This window comes from Parasteatoda tepidariorum, chromosome 1, assembly GCF_043381705.1.
Source record: "Parasteatoda tepidariorum isolate YZ-2023 chromosome 1, CAS_Ptep_4.0, whole genome shotgun sequence".
NCBI classification, from domain to species: domain Eukaryota; kingdom Metazoa; phylum Arthropoda; class Arachnida; order Araneae; family Theridiidae; genus Parasteatoda; species Parasteatoda tepidariorum.
The window spans coordinates 4,462,667-4,482,354 of record NC_092204.1 but is presented as its reverse complement, the minus strand read 5'-3'; the positions used below and the strand labels follow the sequence as shown (position 1 = coordinate 4,482,354).

The following is a 19,688-nucleotide window of genomic DNA, read 5'->3' as shown; positions in this document are numbered from 1 at the left end:
CAAAAGTTCTCTCCGCTCATCTTTGCAATATACCTTTAGGGGCCCACTGTGACCCCCCTAATTGGCCTATAAAAATTATCTTTATCAGCCTCGTTTGGACCATAGTCCCCTACTTAGGGTCCGAGTTAAAAAATTATAGCTTTATATTAAAGGGAGCTAGGGGGTCTTGAAATTTGAACCTTTCTCGGGATATTTTATTTTTGTATTCTTTTTTTTATTGTTCAATTACGCTTTCTTTGCTGGATTTCACACACAGAAAACACCTCATGCATGCTAGAATATCCAAAATGTTACAAAAGAAGTCGAAAAAGAGGAAATGAAGTGAATTTCCTGGATTTCTCCTGTTTTTTTCCATTTCCCCCCAAAAAAGAATTTCCTACATGCTGGACCCTCCAGAATATCGAAAAACACATAAAAAATAATATAATTTAAAATAAACAAAAAAACAATATTTTTAGAAAAATTGTGCGTCCCTGGGATTCGAACCCAAGACCCCTCCCTCCAGCAGCGAACTTGCTTGTCGGGTGGCCTTCCTTCCAGTCCACGGTGATACGTGAAGCCAACTACAGTTTCGCTTCAAAAGCTCTCTCCTCTCATCTTCGCAATATACATTTATGGGCCACTGTGACCCCCCTAATTGGCCTATAAAAATTTTCTTTGGCAGCCTTGTTTGGACCATAGACCCCTACTTAGGGTCCGAGTTTGAGAATTATACCTTGATATTAAAGGGAGCTAGGGCGTCTTGAAATTGGAACCTTTCTTGAGCCATTTTATTTTTTTATTCTTTTTTTTTATTCGCCCATTATTCGCCATTTTCCATTTATATGCGTGCGTTCATTCTACGTACAGACGATTGCATGCAATTATGATTGCATGCAATCATTTATTTTGATTGCTCAATCAAATTCACTCGTAATCGTTTCCTATTTTTATTACAAGTAATCACAATTTAGTCTTATTCGTGTGTTTTTGTACTCATTTATCGTGCACTTTTGTATGTAATTCCAGGTTTAAAAGTTTTTATTTAATAAACTAATCAATGCATTTACCTATACAATTTATGTATTGTTTTAAGAGTATTCTATTTCCTATAATCCCTATTACATTATAAACAAGCTCAATTGAAATTATGTTTACATCTACTCGTGTTCTAATCATATATATCACAATTACTTGAATTTAAGATTACCTGTAATTGTTAGATTATGATAACTTGTAGTTATGATTTCTTGTAATTTTATATTATGATTACAAATAGTGGCTCTCAATCCCAGGGCTTTATTATTTCTAATTCTATATTCCTGATAATCTGTAATCACTTTTTGTTGTGATTATAAATAATCATAACTGCTTGTAATGAGAAATAATTATTATTTGTTACTGTGATTACTTGTAATCATGATCATTGTAAGTAGTTAATTTATCTATAATGATCAATTACAATTATCGATTAAAAATGTAATTCGAATTACATTTTTAATCGATAATTGTAATTGACGCGCAACTTGCAATTAAAATGACTCCCTGCTTGCATTTTTCGCTGGTTATTCAAAATTTTATTCAGAAAAATTAGTCATGACTAATGAATTTATTCATCAATCATTATTCAAAAATTTGCATAATGAATGATGAATAATGACTAAATTTGCTTATGAATAATCATTCAGAATAAATTTACTCTGAATAAATTTAGTCATGAATGAAATTTCCGTGAATGATGCCCATCACTGATAGCATCATTCACGGCGATCGAAATGGCCTGCAGGTGGCGTAGAGCAGAACTGTCTACCCATGGCAACACTTTACATGCTTTCCCCATTAGCGTGTGGAAAGTCATAGAGGAAGCAAGTACGTTAGTTTCTCTCTTGAATTTCATTTAGATTAAAATCTTTTAAGATGAAAAACTGTATGGAACTGAAAACTACATTAAACATAGTTCTAAAGAAAAGTATCGCGGAAATTTTAAAAAATATTTTATTAAATAAAAAGGAAAAATATTAAGAAAAGAGAAAATATCGTAGTACATTCCTAAACAACTGAAAGGAGGAGGAGAGGGAAGGGAGAAGGGCTAAAGGCATGAAACCGGTCTCTCCCCAGATGACGTATTCCAGTGTTGCGATCGCCAATACACACAGGTCTTATTAGACAAAGCTACTGATTTAAATCTTTGTTACTACGCGTTTACCTGAAGTATAAGTGCACAGGGGGGAAAAGATAATTGTTTTATCCATTTTAAAATTATTTTGTTCTTAGTAATATATCCTTTTAATAGCATTATTATCCATTTAATAGTATTTTTTCTTTTTAATATTATTTAGACTTCCAAATTACAGCGCTTTGAAATATGAAGTATAACGCTTTGAAATATGAAGTACTTTGTAGTATTTTTCCAAATAAAGTTTTCAAAGTATGGCAACCCCGTTTTAACAAGCGAGTCATAAGCGCATATATACTAGCAAAAAGAAACTGTTTCATCATTGCGGCAATTCTTAAAATTCTTAAAGTATTATTTTTATTCTATTCTCTGCATTTGTGCTTTTCAAATTGAAAAATATTTTTAGATAATCATTGAACTTCATCTTTAAACATTCACTAACTTTTATTATTCAGTAATGTTCTTTTGGTTATACTTTTTTTTAGATTTGCTAATTTCTTTTTCTTTAATTCAGTCAATTTCTTTTATTTTGTTCCATTAATTGAATTGTTTAAAAGTCTGAACTATGAATAATAAACTCTATAATTTTATAAATTGATGTAGCATAAATTCGTGATAAATTAAATTACTTTTATGTTTCATATTTTATGTTCACACATTGAAGGAAAATTAATCGCGATTTTGAAATTTTTAATTTCTTGCTCATGTTCTAATAGCTTGCGTTTCTTTGTTTATTAATGAATCTATTATTCAGGGTATCTGCATTCCTAGAAAGTCATGGATTTTGGTATTGAACAAAATTTGTCTTGATTTGTAACTATTTTTAAAAAAAAATAATGGAAAGTCACTGGTTTAGGTCGCGGAAAAATCTAATTTTTAAAATGGAATTTACCCCCTACACTCCCAATATCATAATGTTCTGAATATCTAAATTTGTTGCTAAATCCCCACTCACATTCATATTCTGTTAAAATTTAAATGTTTTTATCTTGTTCTTTAAAAATTTTGGTGTTCTCTCAAAAAAGGAAATATAGAACATCATTTCTAGAGTGAATTATCTTTAAAACTTCTGCAATTTCTGAGTTTTTTTATTTTATCAGTTTAAAATTCTAGTTTAGGCTTTTTGTATTACACTAACTTTAAAGATGAAATAATCAGCTTAAAATAACTACATATATATCTGACAGCATTTAGTTTTGTATTTTTTTCAGCTATTTTATTGCTTCAATTCTTTCTTTACTCTTTTTTTTTAAGTTTAAAATCAATAAATATGAAAATGCAGAGTATAACAGTTTTGATTATACCTGTCATTTCTATCAGGGTTCATGATTTTTTTTTAAAAAATCAGATTTATTTTTATTTAAATACACTGTAAGAACTTTGATTTATGATTCAAAAAACTTTATAAATGAACTTATTATTCATGTTTAATCAAAATTAAATTACTATTGAAACTGTATTATAACAATACTTTAGAAGCACTAACTACCTAAAACAATTTTCCATTATAATACATAGTTTTGAACACATAGCAACCATTTTGAAGCAAATGCATGATTGAAATTTAAAGACTAGATTAAATAGAGAATTTAAAGAATTCTTTAACTATTAAAACAAAAATTCAGTTAGCAAACCATAATTTTAATTTAAAATTGTGATTTCTTTTTTTTTCTCTTTATTTTTAAAATGACAAAATAAATGCAACAGATTGCGTTTATAAATGTAGTCATTCATCAAAAAATAAATAAATATTTAATCGGTACATTTTTATATTAAAGTATTCGTTTTTAATAATATATCAAAATAGATAAGTTAAGCTAAAAAAAATTTTTTTTGTTGTTAAATCTATTTACTCATTGCAATTTTTTTCACGAAATTTCTTTATAGAAAATCTGATAATGTCAAAGATACTGTAAACATATTATGAGAAGAAAAAAACTTATTGATAAGCACAATTCTAATTCTGGGTTATTTATTTTAATAACAGACATTTTTATTCTGTGATTTGAAATTAATGTATGCATAGCTCATTCTAGACAGGGTAAACAGGGCGCAGCACCCTGTTGCCCTTTTAGTCAAAAGAATCTACCCTGTTGCCCCTGAAGTAAATTAATGCCCTGATGTAATAGATTTCATACCCTTTTTGCCCTTTCTTTCCTCAACCCTTCTTTATTTGCAACTCTTTTTATTTAGTTTGTCATTACTGTCATTACATAAATTTATATGGGAAAGGAAAAATAGCCATCACACCCCCTTGTTGCACTTGTCTTTGAAAGTTTGCAGTTACTTCACTATCATTAAATCATAATTATTATTAATCATTTTAATTATTAAATCATAACTATCTATACACACTTAAAAACATACATTTATTATTTTATTAATATATGCATGCATTTTATTTTAAATAAATTACTAGGCTAATTGGCTCATTAACTCGATATATATCTATATGTTACTTTATTAATAAAAATTAGTAATTAATTTGCTTTGGTACTTTTAGTAAAGAAAAAAAAAAAAATTGACAATGTTTTTTAATAGAATGTGTAAAGCCCATAGAAAGAAATTATTGCCTTTTTAGAATAATAATGCCCTTTTTTTAAAACCTTTTGCACCCTGCCCTTTTTTTTTTGCCTAGAATGAGCTCTGAATGTACGCAATATTAAAGATAACATAAATACAATAGTTTGTTATTTGCTTAATAGTTTGTTAAGTTGTTTAAAAAGAAACACAAGTTTTCCAGCTTTCTCATTTTCTACGCGATTGGGCGGTTTAGAGTGTACTAAACCGACACAGCATTAAATGTTTACTTTAATGTGTACTTTCAATCTCAAGAATCAAAAGATTTTTTAAAATGTAATTTCAAATGTGTTGGAATTTAACACACACCAAGAAAGTAAGTTCGTTAACCAAAATTAGTTAATACAACAATTAATTTAAAATAATGTCAAAACTAAAAGTATCAATAATTTAAAGCACTGTTTTTTTACTTTTTAAATAAATATATATATATATAAAAAATCAGTTGATTTAAATCAATAATTTTTTTAAAAAAATCATTTGATTTAAATCAACAAACCCTGATTTCAATTATTGTTGTTATAATGCTTTTTTTAATTATTTGTTGTGTTTTTGTCTGTGAAAATAGTAACTTCGGTAAGTCCTGAAAAATTCTTGGAATTATTCATGGAAAATGGTGGATTTGAAAATCCAAAATGTAGCAGAATACCCTGCACATACTTATGCTTCTTATTCTATTGAAAAGGTGGAGAAATGGGACGATTGTCTAAGGTAGAAAAGAAGAAGAGAGGATGGAAGCAAGATTTAGAAACTCAAAAAACAAGGCATCGATTTGCAGATACTAAATACAGATCGAAGGTGCAATTTTTATTTGAAAAAGTAGAAGAATTAGTGAATAATAATAAATCGGTGAAAACTAAGAAGGTAAGAAGTTGAGTAATTAAATTTGTGTATCTAATCAAATTTTTAATTAATAAACTGTCTATATTAGTAAATTGCTGATCAATATTTGATTTGTATTATTACAGTTTTTTACTAAAATGAATCATTGTGTTATTCACTTTAGCAGTGAATAAAGTGAATCAATCATAAGTGAAACTATGTCTGCTTAGAAGAAATTTAGGTCTGTTAACGAAATATCTTTTGCTGAAAATAGAAGCTTCACAAAATAATTTGTCTTTTAATCGGACCCTTCGCAAATTTGTTTATCTTAATTATTGTTTTGTTAATTGAGTAAACCCTTCGCTTGGGGGGGGATGGTTCGAGACAAACTAAGTTTTCCTCGGTTTAAATTCCAAATGTGGTATTCTAAGAAAATATTTCTATTTTTACAAACGTCGTGTGCGCATTCTTATTAATATTGAATCATATATTTTTTGTTTGTGAATAAATAATTGATCAATTTATATTTATTCATAAAATTAATTAATAGAATATAATGTAAATGAAAATTAATTTCTGGCAATTTTTTAAATAAAATATTATAAATTTAAGAATTTTTCAGTTTACTTAATGCGTAACACATTAAAAGTGATACATAACTAAGTTGTGTTATTTAAAATACGTCAATTGAAATTATTAAAAATGTGATTCACAATTTTACAAAAACAGGACCTTTCACAAAATCTCTAGACAGACCCCTGCATTTTGACTGTTGATTATCATTTGAGTTTTTTAATACTGTTTTTTTGTTGTTGCTGAAGTTGATTATTTTGACTCTTGATAGTTGACTTCATATGCAAACTTGAATAATACTAACTAACATAAATTTAACAATTAAATATTTAAAAAAAATGTATTTAATGGTCAGATGGATTATTATTACTTTAATTAGTAAAATGTAATTTTTTTAGTTATCTAGTGAAGATAATTTTATGTTACTGTTTAGTATTTTGTGTGTAAAATATATTGGTGCCTGTTTGAAAACATTTTTTTTTAATATCAACCTGATTCATAGATTATTTATTTTAGTTTTATAATTGTAAAAATATTAGAGTAGCACTTGAAATTTTCAAAAGAATTTTTTTTCTTCACAATATGTGTTTTCAAAAGTTTCCACTGTTTTGAATTCAATTGCTTAAAAATAAAATTTTAGAAATTCACATGAAAATTTTCTTTAACCACAAACAGGATGTCCATATTTTAGTCTTCAGATAATGAATTTGAACTAATTAATTAATAAAAAATCTGTGTAACAATTTTTCCCTTTCTCACCTTTTTGTATTTAAGTACATATAACTGCGAAAATTTTGTTTTTAGTATAGTATTTTTGCATAATTAATAAATTTAAATATAAATTGTTATCCAAAATATCTAATTTTTTTTTTTTTTTTCAATTCTGAAATATGGTTAAGTTTAGTGCTGTTATTTCTAATGCCACTTGCCAAAACCAGCAAGCCTGCTTGGTAAAACAAAACAAATTTAAGGCAGAGGGTGTGTTTCTTGTTTCCAGTAGGGCCATCTATGTCCAAGAATAGGACTTCAACCACACACACCTCACAGTCCGTTTTTAGGGCAGACCCATTCATTCATCCACAGATCATAGTTTTGACCTGAACCAGAGAGTGATTAATCCAGAGATGCCAACTGCTCCGGACACGCCAAAATAATTATAAAAACGGTAAATAACTGCAAAGTAAATTTTGCAAATATTTGACTACTTTTGCTTGCTTTTTAAAAGGTCCCCATGACTTAAGTATTATAAAGGGGTGAATTATATAAGCCTACAAATTATTCAGAAATAGTGGTGGATAAAACTCTACTAAATTGAATTTATTAAATCTCGAATCACAATTGATAAACTACCACTTCAAAATATATATTTGCTGTCCGGAGCAAGTTGGCATCTCTGTTAATCTCCAATTCAGGACCCCAAGAGGTATGATTTGTTATAGGAACACGGATGACTTTCGGACCCGATAGTTTTAACATGCACCAATCACCATTTACTACAGGGGGAGTAATGGCCTGGCAAAGATCGAATTCACAACCCCTACCAACTAGGCTATCCCAGTTACTGGTTAAGTTTTTTCCCTCTAAATGTGTTAATCGAGCCTAGTTGGTAGGGCACTGAACCCACGTCCAAGAGTTCGTGGGTTCGATCCCAGGCCAGCGGAAGACTCCCCATGTAGTAAATGGTGACTGCACGTTAAATCTGTCAAGTCGCAAAGTCCTCCGTGTTCCCATAACAATTCGATGCCTCTGGGCGTACTGATCCAGAAGTTTCCTTGTCTTCTGGATTGGTTCAAAATTACAAGGCTACGGAGTTGAACCTTAGTCAGGGTTGCCACTCCACCGGGGGAACAGGGAAAACCTGGAAAATACATGGAATTAAAAAATCAACTAAAATAACAGGGAAAATTCAGGGAATTTTTACTATTTTCTTATAAACTGAAAAAATACCAGGAATATTTATTTCTTATTTTCTTCTTTTACAAAATGTTGATCTCTCAAAGTACAATCTATAGGATATTTAAATATAGTTCAGCTATACTATACTATTTCATTGGCTGTATTATTCTCTTATGTATGTTGAACTGCTCCTTATTTCTCTAAATTTTTATAGCAATTAAAACTAGTATTAGTTATCCTAATAATAGCTCAGACATTTGCACAGTGATTGTGTGTTTCCTTCTAATATATTGTGTATAATATATATAGGGAAAACGCAATGAATTTTTTTTCCAGATTTGTGTGGCAACCCTGTTAATTGTCGTAAACCCAAAATTGGGTCGGCTGTTCAACAACGGGTATAAAATATAAATGTGTCAATCAACCTAAATCCTAATTTCTCCCTAAATCAATAAATTGCTTTTTCAGGACAAATTGCTACTCAATTCAATAGAATGCATTGTATCTTTGGAAAAGGACATAGTGGCAATTGCAGGTATGTTTAGAATTTAAATAAAGCAAATATTTTTTTATAATTATCTGATGTTGATGTATTTTTCTGTATTTATATGCTCAAACAGGTTTTCATATACCTCAGGGAGATATTAAACCAATTATTATTTTTCTCATGTTTTCTTAACTGATGTACTTATTTGATTGTTGCATGCATTATTTTTTAGAATTATTGCTCTTTATAATCGGGGGATTTTTTTGCAGAACCAAAGTATGAGCCTTGTTGCATTTTAATCTAACCCATTAAATTAACAATAATGTTAAAACTTTATTAACTTTATTTATTTCCATGTAAATTTTTATAGGAAACAGAATTTTTCAAGAAAATATAAACCCTTCGTAAGCTTTAAAATTGACAGACAGAGCCAGGGGTCTGTCCAGGATAAATTTACTGCCATTTAGCGGTGCCTTCACAAATTCAACTTTAGGAAAAATGGTAGTTTCACAAAATATTTTAAAAGAGCAAGTTCTCTTGCAAACCCCATTCTCGTTGCTATCTATGAAAAAGAGGAGCTTTTCTGCCAGCTGTCTTTTACAAAAAGATAGCACATGTTTGCTCATAATGCAATGTGGTAAACTTAGCCATATCAAAGCAAGTTTTTCTTTTCCCGCTGAGTTTAAAAAATGAAACAACGGGACTCTCCCTCAATAAACTTTACAGGAAGTCGATATTCGAACATTTTCTTAAACTTTGTTGTAAATTTATTCTAATAAACCTTTATTTTTTTATGAAACATTTTTTTTTCCACTGTAAAACTTTTTTCTGTATGACTCAGTCGAAAATAATCTCCCTATGAGGATAACTTTTGTGCTGGTACTGTTAAATGTCTGTTTTTATTAAATTCAAGTTGAAATTTAACTATGGACGATAATTTTTATGAATTTTAAAATTTGGATAAAATTTTTAGCCTAAAATTTTACAGTTTAAAATTAGAGTCAAAATTTTATAGTTTTTGAATACAAGGGGGGAAATATATAGAAATTTACATGTCATAAATGATTTTTATTTGCAGTGACAAATTTTAAAAATATTTTCTTACTTAATTATTTTTTTGTGTTGATTTTTGAATATAATTTTTAATTTTCGCAAATTATGTTTCAAATTTTCAATAAATAGATACTTCTTAAAAAAGCCTAGACAGATTCCTGAGAACTTAAAATAATGTGTTTTACTGTATCATAATAAATGCTCATTTTTTAAAAGACCATAAATTACAAAAATGATTATTCTGAAAATTGCGTAGGAAATTAAATGAATCAATTAAATCAAACTCAATAGTATGAAATTCAATAATTTTCTGATTGTTGATCATCCTGGAATAATATGCAGTCTGTGATATCATTGCTCATTCTAAAGCTCTTGTGTTTTATTAGAAAAATAAAACAATGGAATATTTTTTCGTAATATATTCTTGTGAATAGTCAGGGGTCTTCTTCTTCATAAGCGCAACAGCCTTTCACAGGCCGAGGCTGACTCGCAGATTTTCCTCCATCTGGCCCTGTCCGGTGCGACGGCCCACCATCGGTTGATTCCCAATAGCTTGAGGTCCTTTTCAGCGGCGTCTATCCATCTTATAGGTGGTCGTCCCCTATGTCTCGTCCCTTCAATGGTAGAAAAAGTCACTTTTTTGGCAGGGACGGCATCAGAATTTCTGAAGAGGTGGCCCAGCCACCTAATGTGTGATGCTTTAATAGTTCTCACAACGTCGGTCCCACCGAATTTGTCATATTTTTTGTAAATTTCGTGGTTGTGAAGAATTCTCCTTACGTTATTCTCTTGAAGAGATCCAAAGATTTTCCTCAAAATTTTTCTTTCAAAAATTAGCAGTTTTTCCTCCTCATGTTTTGTTTAGGGTCCAGCACTCACTTCCATACATAACTATAGGCCTGATCAAAGTTTTGTAGATGTTTAACTTTGTCTTTACACTGATGAACTTGGATTTGAAGTCAAAGGGGTTGTCCAGGCCAAATTTACTACTGTTCAGCGGTACCTTCACAAATTCAACTTTAGGAAAAACGGTAGTTTCACAAAATACTTTTTCTTAAAATTTTATATTTGTATCCCGTAAAAAACGCTAAATCCATATTTTTGTGTTGATTTTTTAATATAATTTTTAATTTTTCACAAATTATGTCTAAATTGTTTTACAAAATAGGTACCTCTCAGAAAAACCTAAACAGACCCCTGATAGCAGGAAGGTCTTACTCATAGATGCATAAAATATATTGTATAGCTGGGAATAGTAAAACAAATCTTCTAAGAGTGACTTCACTTGAAAAGTTTAAGGAACTTCTCATTGTAATGAGGCTTATATTGAACTTCTATTTTTATTAGTGATATTATGATCGATTTATTCTAATATTTCCAATATCCAAGTTTCAATCATATTAATGTAGAAACAGTCATAGATAAGTTGCACTGTCTAAAAAAACATACCTGCCAAGTCTCCTGTTTTTTAACAACTGTGTTTTTTGATTATCTTCTGTTTACCCGTATATTCTCAAATATCTCCGTATTAGTTGAAGAAATTTGTTTAAAAGAACTCGGTGATAAAATATCTGCTGATGGCAAAAATATTTCTCTTATTCCTCAACAGATAGTTACTATTGCTAGTACTGCAGTATGTTGAGTGTTAATAGTTTAAGTAAAAATATCCTAAGTGGTAGGCAGGTCATGGGTTAAAGTCCCCTTGCCGTCAGGCTAACCGTGGGAGTTTTTCGTGGTTTTCCTCCCTGTTACAGAAATGCGGGTTAGTTCTATCAATAAGTCCTCCATGAGGATAAATTTCTCTCAATACTTGATCCAGGAGTTCCCTTGTCTTCTGGATTGGGTTCAAAGTTACAAGGTTACGGAGTTTAACATAAGTAGTCGTAAACCCAACAAAAAAAAATTGAGTCGGCTGTTCAGCACCGATTATGGAATAAAATAGTTTAAGTAATTATAAATAATGATTTTAAAAAATCTTTTTTAGATTAAGATTTATATACATATATTTTTACCTTGCTTAATGTAAGAGCTTTCATTATTTCCTATTTTGAATTTCTCTTTTTGACTTGCATGATGTAAAACTTAACTGGTAGCCTAAGAAATGTCACTAGTAAAATCTCCGTTTTTTTTTATTTTTGCAACATGTGAAATTTTTGACTTTTCTGTAAATCATATCTGTTGAAAAATTACACCTTACCTTTATTATCATGAACAGCTATTAATAAAAAAATTTGAAACTAGTGGTTATCTAAAAAAAATATTATTTAATTATAGTTTTCAAAGAAAATATGTAGGTAATTATATAAGTTATAGTATATGCTAGTTAATCATGAACAATTTACTAATGCTATTTATTTGTGATTTAGGTATTGATTTGAGCATTCTACAAACATATACTAAGGTTACTAAACAGCAGTTAATTAAATTAAAAGAAAAAAAGAATTTCAGAAGTATTAAACTTTTAAGTGTTGAATTAAAGTTTGTTAATAGATTGTAATTGTGTTAAAAAAATGTTTTTCATTACATGTGTTAATACATTGTAATTATCTTAAAAATGTTTTTTTTTAACATTTATCAATCATAATTGTTGCAAATGAAAAATCTAAAATAATAATAATAAAAAGAATTCTTTATATTTTTCTTTGATAGGGGAACAAACTATGAGAAAATGGAAGCAAGAGTTTTTGGAATTTCTTATCCATGAACAAGCTTTTTGGTAAATATTTTGGTTCATTAAAATGAAGTATTGGTTTCTCTCACTTTTAAGATATATGATGTTTTAAATATGAAATTTCAAATTATTGTACAATAATATGTTTTATAATTCAATAATTATTATATAATATAAATAAGTATTAATATATTTTATAATCCAATTTAAGCAAATTAATTACATACCTATTTATGATCTTATTTGGCAAAATATTATAGCTTCCTCCCAAAAATTTAATTTTGCTGTAGCCTTGCCCATGTGCTGCTACAGACTGTCTCTAGAGATAAAATCAATGTTAACAGAAAGGTCCTCCTTAAGATTATATTTGGAGAGGCCAATTACCATCATGTGGCATAACGTGGTTTGGAGACTAATATCAATGATAAATTCATTCTTGGACTAGATTTCTTACAAGGAAATAACTTTAGATTGAACTTCAAAAGCAACAACCACTCGAGAGGAAGAACAGAAAATACAGGGAATTTAAAAATAACAGGAATGAAGCAGGGAATTTTGAGTCTTTCCTTACAAACTGGGAATTCTATTTCTTATTTTCTTCTTTTAAAAGTGGTGACAACTTAAAGCACTATCTATGGGATATTTAAAGATGATATTTCAGCTATACTAAACTATTTTATTTACTTTAGCATTATTTGTTTTTAGTATGTTAAGCTCTTCATTATTTCTTTAATTTTTTCCAGCAATTAAAACTAGTATAGCTAGACTAATATAGCTGACACAAGAGCACAGTAATTGTTGTTTCTTCTTAATATATTGTGTATAATATGAACAGGGAAAACTGAGGAAATTTTTTTCTCTCCAGATTTGAGTGACAACCCTTTGCACTCCAATGTCTTCACTGAGGCACCAGACACAGTCACCACTTTAAAATTAAGAAATTTTATACCTTAATAATTAGTGACCACAATATTATAAGAATTTTAAAATTGTATAATAATACTATATTGTGTATTTCAAATACTATAGTGCTGATATTAGATCAAACAGCATTTAAAAGTACTTGTGAGTGCAAAGGGCTATAAGTGTATGATTTTGTAACTAACCCGAAATATCCTAATATGTATCCATAATTGTTGAATGCACTAAAGCATGGTCTGTACAAATTAAATAATATATTTAAGGTTAGGCCTCCGAACAATTAAGATCAAAAGATATTTTGTGCACTGTATCTTTCATTTTAGTATAGCTTTCAGAAGTAAACTAAACAATCTTTGTGTACAGGCCATGTAAGTTTCTTTTTCTTTGTTCCTTCCTTTTTTTATACCATACACCATACCATGGAAAAAAGTTTCATTGCAAATTCTCTTTCTTCTTCATTACTAATTTAAGTTTTAAAGTGGAGAAAAAGTAAGTTCAGGCAAACCTAGAGCAAGTCATGAAATTTCAATTGCTGAAAAAAAATTAAAATCCTTCAAAATATTAAAAAATGCAAGCAAATTATTAGAAGTGAACTTCTCCATTGCGTAATCCTAATTTATCATAGCATGATTTATTTCAGTTTGAATATTTTTACATTTTCTTTTCAGTATTTGAAATTTCATAGCTTACTCTAGGCTTGTTTGAACTCACTTTTTCTGCACTTTAAATTAATAATCAAGGAGAAAGAGAATGCGAGACGAAAGCTTTTCTTTCGCCATAAGGCGTCCTCTTAAGTAGCTTAAAAAAATGGGTGGTGAGCTTGCTTTAGATGTAACTCTACTCTTAATTATATTTAGGTATCATTAACTAATGATCTTATTTTAGAAATATCATTTATAATAGTAAGCAATTTTTTTTTTCAGGAAGAAAGAAAAGGATCTATCCAAATGGTGGTCAAGAATCCAGATTATATTTTCATGTGAGTATTTTATTTCTGTTTATGACTTAAGTTTGTAATATTGATCTAATGATTTATATCTCATTTAATTTTCACTTTAATCATAATCATAATGAATTTACTTCAATCACTTTAATCATTCTCCCTAAAATTTCACAATCCTTCCAATTTTGCTGCTGTTCCTAAAGAATGGAAGTTTTATATAAAATAATGCTTAAATCACTTTAACTTGAATAAAAGCTCTAATATTATGGATGAATCAAGATTGTACAGGTTCAAACTAACTAAGTGCTTCAACCAGGTATAAATTTACTTGTGAAAAAAGTCATTAACCTATTAAAAGAAGATAAGCTTAAAAAAAGTTTAAAACTAGTGACAAAAGAAAAGGGAGGAAACTAGAAAAAAGGGGAAATGATCTTGATTTGCTGATTAGTGAAAGCAATGGAAAGATTAATGAGTTAAAAAGAATTGAGAACTAGGCCTGATTAAAATAGGGAACAGAAAGTTTGAGAAAATGTTCAGTTACTCTAAATATTGTGAAAATAACTGTTGCATATAATTTAATTTCTAAAGGAAATTATTAAAAACAAAACTTCAGAAGAAAAAAATGAAGAGGCATGGAATACTGAGTATGGTAAAATTAGGTCATTCCATAAAATTTTAGTCATGTTTTTGATAAATATTAGTTCTTATTTAGGCAACTATTTTTATGCTCTAGGCTACTAAAAGCAACTATTTTGTTCCATTTTTTTTCTGTGGTTACCCTGACATTAATGTGTGTTAGTAGGCAGCAGACAGGGGGAAGAAAGCATGTCCTTTCATTAATTTATTGGTTCTTTCATTAATATATTCTGTCCTTTCCGTAGAATGATACTCTATGAGGAGAGTGAAGCATTCTTAAAGAAAAGAATAGTGTGGACAAAAGGGATGCTGCACATGGAATAGATAGTGCTTTTTTTGTGGGGGGAGGGGGCAGTTTTATGGTACCTAAGTACAAGATCCTCACTAGCCTTCAAAATTTACAGAATTCAAGAAATTTACTTCTACTGGTAACGCATCTGCTTATAGGAATTAAGTAAAACGCTAAGAAAAGAAGTATCAGAAAAAAAATTTCAGCTAGAATCCAAAACGAAAGCTATTTCCTAAAATCTTGAAGAATTTAATAAATGTGTATAATATTTCAATGTGTAATAAGTAACTTTAAATTTATAGAAAGCATAATTTTTTTTTATGATTCATGATTGTACTAGAAATTAAACTGATTTGTAAGAAACAGGGTTTGAAAAATCTCAGCCACCTAGGTTTTTTCACCAAAAACCTGGGATTTATTAAGTTCTTGATGAAAACCAAGTTTTTTTTTTTTTTTTTTTTTTAAAAATACTTACTTTTTTTCCCCTGAGTACTAAATAAGAAAGCATGATTTGCTTCTAACAAGAAAGTTAAAATATTTGGCATTTTTTAGAAAAATAACATTTTGGTGATAAAATATCTGATGTCAAAAATACTTCTCTTATTCCTCAACAAATAGTGCTATTGCTAGTACTGCAGTATGTTGAGTGTTAATAGTTTAAGTAGGAGTCATGATGACTCAGGGGATAGAGCGTTCGCCTTCGAATGAGATGCCCCGTGTTCAAATCCCCGCGATAGCTTTGCGATATAAATTCCGCACCACAGTGCTGACATGAAATATCCTCAGTGGTAGGTGGAACATGGGTTAGAGTCCCCTTGCCATCAGGCTAACTATGGGACGTTTTCATAGTTTTTATCTCCATGTAACACAAATGTGGGTTAGTTCCATTAAAAAATCTTCCACAAAGGCAAATTTATTCCAATATTTGATCGAGGGGTTTCCCCTGTCTTTAGAATTAGGTTCAAAATTACAAGGTTATGAAGTTGAACATTAGTAGTCATAAACCCAAAAATTAGGTGGACTGCTCAACGATGGTTGTGAAATATAAAAAAGTTTAAGTAATTATAAATCATATATATACCGGGTATCTGCTCACCTGGAAAAGTCATGAAAAATCATGAATTTTGGTATTGAACAAAATTTGTTATGAAATGTCATGATTTTAACTATTTTTTTTTAAAAAAAAATCATGGAAAGTCATAGATTTAGATCACCAAAAAATCTCATTTTAAAAATGGAATCCTTCTCCCCCTCAATTTCATGGTGTACCAAATATCTGAATTTCTAACAAAATCCCTACTAACAGTCATACTTTATTAAAATCTAAAATGTTTTTATCATGTTCTTTAAAAATTATGATGTTATGATGTTCTTTCAAAAAATGAAAGAAAAAACAATCATTTCTGGAGCGAATTATCTTTTAAATTTCTATAATTTTAAAATTTTTATTTTATCAATTTAAAATTCTAGCTGAAGTAAGCCGTTCATTGGTGAAATTTTTTTTAATTCCGAAATGAGAACTGAAAAATCAGGAGTATTTATTTCCTTTCCGATGAACAAGAAAAATGTCTTTGGAATATGCAGGAAAAAAAATATTATTTGCTTTTGTATTTTTTTCAGCTATTTAATTGCTTCAACTCTTTCTTTCCTCTGTTTTTCAAATTTAAAATGTATAAATATGAAGAGGCAGAGTATAACAGTTTTGGTTATACCTATCATTACACTTAATGTTATTATAATGCTTTTTTAAATTTATTGTTGTGTTTTTGTTGGAGAAAATAAGTCTTCGTTAAGTTGTTATTCATGGANAATAAAAACGTAAGTATTTATTGAAATAATGACAGCATCTTACAAATTTTAGGACTTATACCTTTTGGCAGTTGAAAAAGATAGGAAATTTATGTCTTCTAGTATAAACGAACTTCGATTTTTCTCAATCATCACTAGATACAGTGACTAATAGAAAATAAACTGATGGAATATTTCAAAAAATGTTTTTTACTTCAAAACTAAAGTGGCACTTTTCTTTGTTTTAGGAAAAGAAAAAAAAATTAATTTAAAAAAAATACTACGAAAAATACCATACCCCTTTTTTTGGTGAAAAAATACTACCGTAGTATTAAAAATACTACGTCTGGCAACCCTGGTTACTATGAATTTCTTGTTTTTCAGTGTTACCAACACATATCAAAAGAAGAAGAAGAATTTAATTTTTATTTCAAAAATTATGTAAAAAAATATTGATAAAAGGTGGACTTACTCACAATGACTTCTGAAATTATTATACAATATATTCAGAACCTATTAAAAAAAGGGCTGTATGACCTAGAAAAAAGTAGCCAACGAGTAAATCCTTTAATAACTAAGAAGATTATTATTTATTTCATCAAAATTTCCAAAAATCAGAAAATATAAAAAAATGGACTTAACCGCATTGGCTTCTGAGCGGCTCATATATGCTGAGAAAGCATGTAACCTTACCGTAACCTTGTGTCGGAATTTTCTTTTTATTGTCACGAAATTATTTGTACAAAAAACTTATCAAATAAGCAAAAATATTGCAGTTTCAAACCTATCATCCTAAAAAGAAAAAAAAAAATATTTTTTAAAGCTTTTTTAAAAAGTATCGCCTGTTTGGTAAAATGGTCACTTAGGTCCATAATGAAGTTTTAGCTGGCGTCACACTAGCAATAGGATCAAATCGCTTTGTCCATTAAAATATCATGAGAAGGTGGATTTTAGCTGAGCATACAAGAGGTTGCGAAAAGAAACCTTACAATTGCCTAGATTTTCACCTTGAAACTAGCTTTATGAAAGGATTTTTACATGCTTGAAAACGCTAAGTCAACCATGCTTTAAGGTTTTTATATGAAAGGTTGTTTTTAAGGCGATATGCGTAGAATAGAGCAGATTGTCGCAGATATCGTAGGTTAGAGGGTTGAATCGTAAACTGTATAACAAACCTTTTTAGGTTTACATTAAAAGAAACATCAATCTAGGATGTTTATTTAGAGATAATACATTTTTCTTTATAACTTATGTTTGTAACTTAATTAAGCACTAATTAATTAACAACCATATATATATTTCATTGTACATTATAGTCCAACAAAGTAATAAGCTTTATATATATATAGTTTGTCTACGGTAAGAACTCCCCCGCCATAAAGTCTGAGGTCGTCTGCTGCTATGGAAACAAGAATAGCGCATTTAAGGGAGGGTACTTTCTCTTCCCTTCAGGACTAACACAACAGAACAAAGAAAAAGATTCCCTTTTTTTTTGCAGACCCTACACCCCTACTTGAAATAGTTATACCTCGATACCATAGTCACCACCACAGGTCCAGATGAATGGCTAGGGGAGTTCTCACTTCAGACAAACTATAACCCTTGATTAAAGAGAATAAAATGGTATTAAAGTAAAACAACTAAATATTATAGATATATTAGGAAAAAGGAAATTTTTCATTTATTATTTTCTCTCTGAAAAATTTTATTGTAATTTTTAATATTTGTGTAGAAGTATTCTAATAAAAAAAAGTCAGAAAAATTTCATGCCTGATATCAAAAAATTATTTGTGTTTCCGGTTATATTTTTGGTATCTGTGTTTGATGTCAAAACACAGTAGAACAGCATTGAGTACACAGGTATCAAAGAGAAAACATGTGACTTATGTAACCATCTTTGCGTATAAAGAGACTCAATAAAAACAAATTCAACAGCAATAAATTTTATTTGTTTTTGACAAAACAAAAATGAACAAAGAAAATCTACTCTTCAATTGTAATAAAAATTAGTATCTGTACATACAAATAAAATTACTCAAAAAAAATCATACAAGTAAAAATATGAAATAAAGTTTTAGATACACTAAAGTGTAGCAAATACTTAGCTTTACAATAATTAAATTAAATTTAAAAAAAGCACACTCACACATCATTTTTCAAGTGTAAAGTACATATGGAAGCCCATTTTCTTCCAGTTGTAAAGACAAAAAATTTAAATAAAATACAAAATCATACTAAGTAGTTATCTTGCAATATTTACAAACAGTTTAAAATTATAAATACTTTTACATTAGTTTTGATATGTCCTCCCCCCCCCATATTTAAAATAACAGCTGCGAAAAAAAACGATATTTTAACCTGCTGAATATCAAGCATTCCACGACAAAAGGAGTTACAGTTTTACTCATTTTTTTTAAATAAAATTATTTTTGTGTATTCAAGTTTGGTGTTCAGATATTTCAAGTTTAGAAAAGCATTAAAAAAATATATACTTTAATGCCATGGACCACACGTGGAAAAAAAACCACTCATTTACATGGATATGCCGCCTTATCATTGGTATTTTATTTGTCACACTAGAGCGATGGTCTAGGAAACATCCCTTAGGATGATCCAGACATGCCATCCTCTGAAGCTCCCTTGCTTTGGTGTGAATGAAGTCGAGCACTTCACGGTAGAACAGACTTTCACTGGTTTACATCGCGGGACTTTCATTGAATTACATGAGTAAAAAATAGCTTTTTTCAACCAAGGATATGTTTCCCATTTTTTTTTTACAAACATTGAGAGCAGAAATCTTGGTAGCAGGCGCTACAGATAATTTTCTTCTTTTAAAAAAGCAAACGAACAAATTACTGAGACTCTTTAACTAAA

General features: G+C 29.1%; 1 protein-coding gene across 5 annotated transcripts; it reads left to right on the top strand.

The window, feature by feature from the left end:
- Positions 1 to 2,381: 2,381 nt before the first annotated feature.
- On the top strand, positions 2,382 to 18,675 carry LOC107443889 (uncharacterized). Of its 5 annotated transcripts, none has more exons than XM_071186726.1 (6): positions 2,382 to 2,503; positions 5,421 to 5,599; positions 8,495 to 8,561; positions 12,216 to 12,282; positions 14,082 to 14,138; positions 18,666 to 18,675. In XM_071186726.1, coding segments are annotated over exons 2-6 (363 nt in total). In that variant the 5' UTR covers positions 2,382 to 2,503; positions 5,421 to 5,428; the 3' UTR covers positions 18,667 to 18,675. The 5 variants fall into 5 exon arrangements, with proteins under 5 accessions (XP_071042827.1, XP_042909362.2, XP_042909363.2 ...); XM_043053428.2 differs by having other exon boundaries at positions 2,451 to 2,609; XM_043053429.2 differs by lacking the exon at positions 2,382 to 2,503 and adding an exon at positions 2,553 to 2,609 and having other exon boundaries at positions 5,304 to 5,599.
- Positions 18,676 to 19,688: the final 1,013 nt, after the last annotated feature.

What these genes read in the sequence shown, in the direction of transcription:
- LOC107443889 (XM_043053427.2), top strand. An exon ending in AATCGGTGAAAACTAAGAAG is followed by an intron (nt 5,600 to 8,494) that starts GTAAGAAGTTGA and finishes TTGCTTTTTCAG; the next exon opens with GACAAATTGCTACTCAATTC. An exon ending in ATCCATGAACAAGCTTTTTG is followed by an intron (nt 12,283 to 14,081) that starts GTAAATATTTTG and finishes TTTTTTTTTCAG; the next exon opens with GAAGAAAGAAAAGGATCTAT.